Genomic DNA, 6,000 nt, shown 5'->3' on the forward strand with positions numbered 1-6,000 from the left:
GACATCAAATGCATTGACAATATTTCCTTAGTAGATGGAAGCAGATGTTATATTTTCATGGCAATGTATCAAACGACCCACAAGGGTAGCGAAGAGCACTAATATGCTGCTTCCTGGATTCGGGTAGCTACAGCAAACCTGGATCGAATCCGCACAGAGGATTAACGATGAAGGGCCGGTGTGCCAGCCAGCCTGGAAGGGGTTTTTAGGCGGTTTTCCTCATCCTAATAGGTGAATACCGGGCTGGTCCCCACGTTTCACCTCAGTTACACAGCTCGCAAACATTTGCAGACATTCGCACTTTCTCATGAATTACACTGGACGCAAACAGTTGGGGTGTATAAAATCTGGCGGGGGGGGGGGGGGGGCGTCTTTGGGAGTTGTGACCCCATCACAATACTAGCCTATATATGCATTGTCATGTCACAACCAGCACAACCAGCCTCAGCCGAAAGACCGAGTAAAGGTGGTGAAGTCCCATTAATCCCCTGACCCAACTAGTTGTTGGATAGAGAGTACCGGTATATATATATATATATATATATATATATATATATATATATATATATATATATAATGTAAGAAACGGTTTTTGTTCATGATGACAGCTCTTTGGTTTGAGAATCAAGAGAACAACGGAAGGAATAAAGTAGAGGTAACAGCTTTAGTGCCAAAATTTCTAACCATCAGTGGTGTGAGCCATCAGCACTGTTACTGTCCAGGCTGTAGTATGTGTGTTGATAAAATACATGTGCACTTCCATTATCACTGCATGAACAGTTTATGAATGTGCATGCCACAAAAAATGTTGTGCAGTAAATATTAAGGATATGACACAAGTACCCAGTACCTATACAATGGTTACATGGAGGTCTCTAAAACAATTGATAATTAACATCAAACTTTACTTATTGTTGAATTTTTCAGCAAATTCTCTTTCTTATCCTGGTTTGTTTATGGTTCACTGGCATAGCATAAAATTTTAATTGTAAGTTTTATATCTAGTACTTTGAGAAAAAGAAAGCTATTTGTCTGAAACCTTACTTGCATATTTTTTTATTTCTTTCTTAATTATTAACGTTCAGTTACTTAACTTCCATATGTATGAAAATGCATGTTGTACCTAATTGAGTTTAAAAAAGCTACAATATCTAATGATACAGTTGTCAACTTCTAGAATCTGGCACACACCATGATACCAGTTACGTTAAAAAAATCGTGTGATCCTAATTAAGAGTTTAAAAACACTCGAAATTTACCAGATACCATGCCACGCAAAACTATATCCCCAAGAAAACGCAAAACAGTCAAAAGTCGCAGAGCAAAAGATAGCACTGGGTATGCATGCCATCAGTAGTTCATACTCTTTCATGTCAAACATGATGCACATACTGGGGACCTGAAAGGCATCACAGTTCTGTTCTGTGGGAAAGGGTTTAACTGCAGGTGGAATAATGGGACCCAGATACTACAGGGGTAGCTCATGCATCAGCTGTTACCACTGCCACACAATATGTGGTGTCAGCTAGCGGTGTCTAATGGGTGATGAAGTGGCCATTTATATGTGTGCCCTTCAGTCAATGGTGTTCTGCAATGCCAGATGACCAGATGTTAGGAAGATGTAAAAATTTTCAAAAAGGCTCAGTGCAAATATACTGGAAAATTTACAACTATTTACATCTTTTCAGACAGTATTTCCATTTGTGCAAGGCTTCATACAAGTTGCAGTGCCAAAAACACAGTCTTAGATTAAAACCACCTGCAAGTGTGTCATTTACATTCATTCATCAGTATGCAGATTTTTCCCTTGATTGATGTGACATTGATTCTTGTTCATGAACCGTCATTATTCACCTGATTAACATCCATTCTAGATACCTAACAAAATGTTGAAGCTTGCACTAGTTCTTTACTCATTGGGAATCAAACAAAAACAATCTGTTAATTAGGTGAAATAAATTTATCATTTCCAAAGGTGAAAGTGTTTGCGAAACAAAAAAAGATAATGGGAGAAGAACATTTAAAAATTATTTCTCTTAATTAAATCTTAAATACCTTGAATGTAAGAATTTTTTTGATACATTTAATAAATTGGTGTAAACTGTTAACTTGTAGTACTGTATTTTGAAAAGATTGTAACACATGAAAGTGAATTATTTTAAGTCTCATTTAAAATTTCAAATGAAATCAGCAGTGACTCAGATTCATCATTATTGAATTTCCTGTGGTTAATTTCGGTTTAAACCATTTTTACCTCATCAGTTCTTTCCTTCTGGAGGAATATAATAATTTTAAATCATTAACAGTTACTAAATATGCAATTTCTTATGCACTTTTATGACTTGTGGCCTATAGTACTGGATTTATGGACACTCAAATATTGTTTCTTTGTTGTATATATATCAACATTTAACATTCTTGTCCTCACTCTTCAAATTGACTCAGACTACTGGTGGGAGCTGTGGCATATCATGTGAAGGAATTTGTCACCATGGGCTGGTCCAGGATGATTCGGTGATAGACGAGGAGAAGTCAACACATGAGTTTGGTACAGAAAATGTGATTATTGATAAGGAATACTCAGTAGCCCCCCCATATGACTGTAGTAAGAGGGAAAAGGAATTACATCTATATAGCTGTGATTTCTGCCAACAGAACTTTCCTTCAAAATACAGACTCATAATGCATGTGTTTATGCACATTGATGGCATGCAACCACCTTTGTATGTTTGTAAGTGGTGTGGTGAGGTATTTCACAGTAAGGTTAGTTTGAAAACACATTTGAGAATGAGAGAGAATTATCATGGCTTAACTGCTTGCCACCATGAAAAATATGACTATAGTGATGAGCATCAAAGCAGTATCTTCTTGGATAGTGAGCCAGAAGTTTCTGTTACAGAACACATTGAACAGTCTTCATATAAGGAAACGTGGAAAACTTCAAAGAAGGCCTCTAATGACATGTGTAACACACACAAGACAAATGATGCAATAAGTGCTTATGGAATTTTATCTACAGCTGTTAATGTCAGTGCCCAGGCTGATCTACATATTGCAAACAGAACCAACAAATGTGGTATTTGTGCCAAATGGTTTGCTAGGTCAGGCGATCTGAAGACTCATTTATTAATTCACACTGGAATGAAAGTTCACAAATGTGAGATTTGTGGGAAATCTTTTACTTTGTTAGGCAGTCTCAAGAAGCACACATTAATTCACACTGGAAACAAACCTCACAAATGTGAGATTTGTGGAAAATGTTTTGCTAGATCAGATTGTCTCAAGACTCATGTATTAAATCACACTGGAAAGAAGCCTCACAAATGTGAGATTTGTGCAAAATGTTTTGCTACGTCAGGTTGTCTCAAGACTCATGTATTAATTCACAGTGGAAAGAAACCTCACAAATGTGAGATTTGTGGAAAATGTTTTACTACATCAGGTTATCTCAGGACTCATGTATTAATTCACACTGGAAAGAAACCCTACAAATGTGAGATTTGTGGGAAATGTTTTGCTATAAAAGGTTATCTCAAGACTCATGTATTAATTCACACTGGAAAGAAAGCTCACAAATGTGAGATTTGTGCAAAATGTTTTGCTACATCAGGTTGTCTCAAGACTCATGTATTAATTCACACTGGAAAGAAGCCTCACAAATGTGAGATTTGTGGAAAATGTTTTACTACATCAGGTTATCTCAAGACTCATGTATTATTTCACACTGGAAAGAAACCCTACAAATGTCAGATTTGTGGGAAATGTTTTGCTACATCAGGCTATCTCAAGACTCGTGTATTAATTCACACTGCAAAGAAACCCTACAAATGTGAGATTTGTGGGAAATGTTTTGCTACATCAGGTTATCTCACGAATCATGTACTAATTCACACTGGAAAGAAACCTCACAAATGTGTGAAATCTTTTGCTAGGTCAGGGAATCTCAAGAGGCATTTATTAATTCACACTGGAAAGGAACCTCACAACTGTGAGATTTGTGGGTAATCTGTTGCTACGTCAAGCTATCTCAACAGACAAACATTAATTCACGCTGGAAAGAAACCTCACAAATGTGAGATTTGTGGGAAATATTTTGCAGAGTCAGGCGATCTCAAGAAACAAACATTCATACACACCTAGAAACGACCTCACAAATGTGAAATTTGTGGCAAATCATTTGCTAGATCAGGTGATCTCAAGACAGATGCATTAGTCCACATGGGAAGGGGACCTCACAAATGTGACATCTGTGACAAAAGTTTCACTCAGTTGGGTACTTTCAAGACACATGCATTACTTCACATCAGAAAGTAACTACAAGTAATTGTTAGTTTATGCACATAGATTTTCCTGGTTGGTGCCCTCAAGGCCTATAAAATAATGAACGTAGTAGGGGGACAATAAATTGTAATGCCTGTGAAATAACATTAAAGTGTGGTAGAATTGTGAAAAAAGTGCAATAATGTGTACTATATTGAGGTAACAGATAATTTGAAAAACAAAAATCCCTATCTGTAGCTTGAGATGTTAAGAAATTGTATTACTAAATACTCCAGAAACATGAATCAAATGTGTTTTTGTCGTTAACACTGTCAATAGTTATAATTACCACGCAATATTCAGTATAAGGCCAAGGAAATGTGATGACTTGCTGCTTATTATTCCAAACAAAGTCATTATGTAGTACTCGTTACTTTGCATTTGAGAAAGTGACAGCAAAAATATATTCATGGCACTTCCTTCACTGAGGCTCGTAAACTCAACACTTGAGACCCATGATTATGGCAATTATTTTACTCAGGTATTTTTCCTTAAGAGACTTGCTATATATGTCTTTAACCCGTTAGCTCCGGAATTAATTTTTTCGTGATATTTTTTAAAAAATTGCGTTATTATGTCTGTAAAAGTCATAAATTACACAACAGAGTTGTTTTGACGAAAGTCATTACCGCCATTAGCAAGATATTTGATGTTGCCATATGGCAACACTAGGTGCTTTCACTACCTAATTTTTTATGGATTACAACTTCAACTAAAATAAGTAGGTTATTGAAATTTCTTATTACATATACAAGTTTTGTGCAAATTTATTATTCAGTCTTCAGCATACAATTGATACTTTATAGCACAGTACAATTAAGAATCAAACTCTGAACTCAGCGTTATTTTACATGAAATGGAATAAAACAGTCAATACACAATCCCACAGTACACTTTGAACACATTGTTCTCACAATTGGTTTACAGTCCTTGTGTGCACACCTTTCCTTCTTCTTTCCTTCTGTGTGCTGGACGAGGTGGTCAGTCTTATCAAACCTAATTGAACCTGATATGCAGCTGTCGGAACATGCCCTTGATGCAGATGGACTCCGGGCTCCTTTTGGTACAGCTTGGTGTCTTTGCAAGTACACTGTTGCTATGTCTGTCTTGAAATCAAGCTGAGAAATGGTTTGGTTTCTTGCTTGATTATACAAAATCCAGATGTTTTGTATGGCGACATCTAACATCCATGTAAAGAGACACCAGTACCATTTCTTGTTTCTTATTGCAATGCGATAGCATGCTAGATTCTGATCCATCTGATGAGTACCTCCCATATACGTACTAGATTTGGCTACCAGTTTTGGTCTGGGAATCATTATATTTCGCTTTTTTAGTTGTGAGAATCTCTTGACTTGGCCAACTTCTTGTGCACCACATGAAGAAGAGATCATTGTGACAACTGAGTTGTCCAGCCACTGCACATACAATAATCCATCACTCTTCTTTATTGCTGTCTCAAAATATCCCCAATCTTTCTTGGAAAATAATTTTTTGTTTTCCAGTATACATTCCTTAGGAAGTCTGTTTTCTCTTATGGTACCAATGGCAGAGTATCCACAGTACTTGAGAAATGAAAATAGAGATGCCCCTGTAAATAGATTGTTCATGTAGAAGTTGTAGCAAATTTTTCTGTTCACTTCAGGAATTTCATCCAATAAAACAAGTAAGGGACTTGCC

General features: G+C 36.5%; 1 protein-coding gene across 1 annotated transcript in view; it reads left to right on the forward strand.

Annotated features, from left to right (window-relative positions):
- Window positions 1-4,005, forward strand: part of LOC124719878 (zinc finger protein 737-like) — a 103,636-nt gene extending 99,631 nt beyond the window's left edge. The window contains exon 7 of the mRNA XM_047245059.1: window positions 2,436-4,005. Coding sequence (XP_047101015.1) covers window positions 2,436-4,005 — 1,570 coding nt within the window. The remainder of the gene's footprint in view (window positions 1-2,435) is intronic.
- Window positions 4,006-6,000: the final 1,995 nt, after the last annotated feature.

This window comes from Schistocerca piceifrons, chromosome 11 (assembly GCF_021461385.2).
Source record: "Schistocerca piceifrons isolate TAMUIC-IGC-003096 chromosome 11, iqSchPice1.1, whole genome shotgun sequence".
NCBI lineage: Eukaryota > Metazoa > Arthropoda > Insecta > Orthoptera > Acrididae > Schistocerca > Schistocerca piceifrons.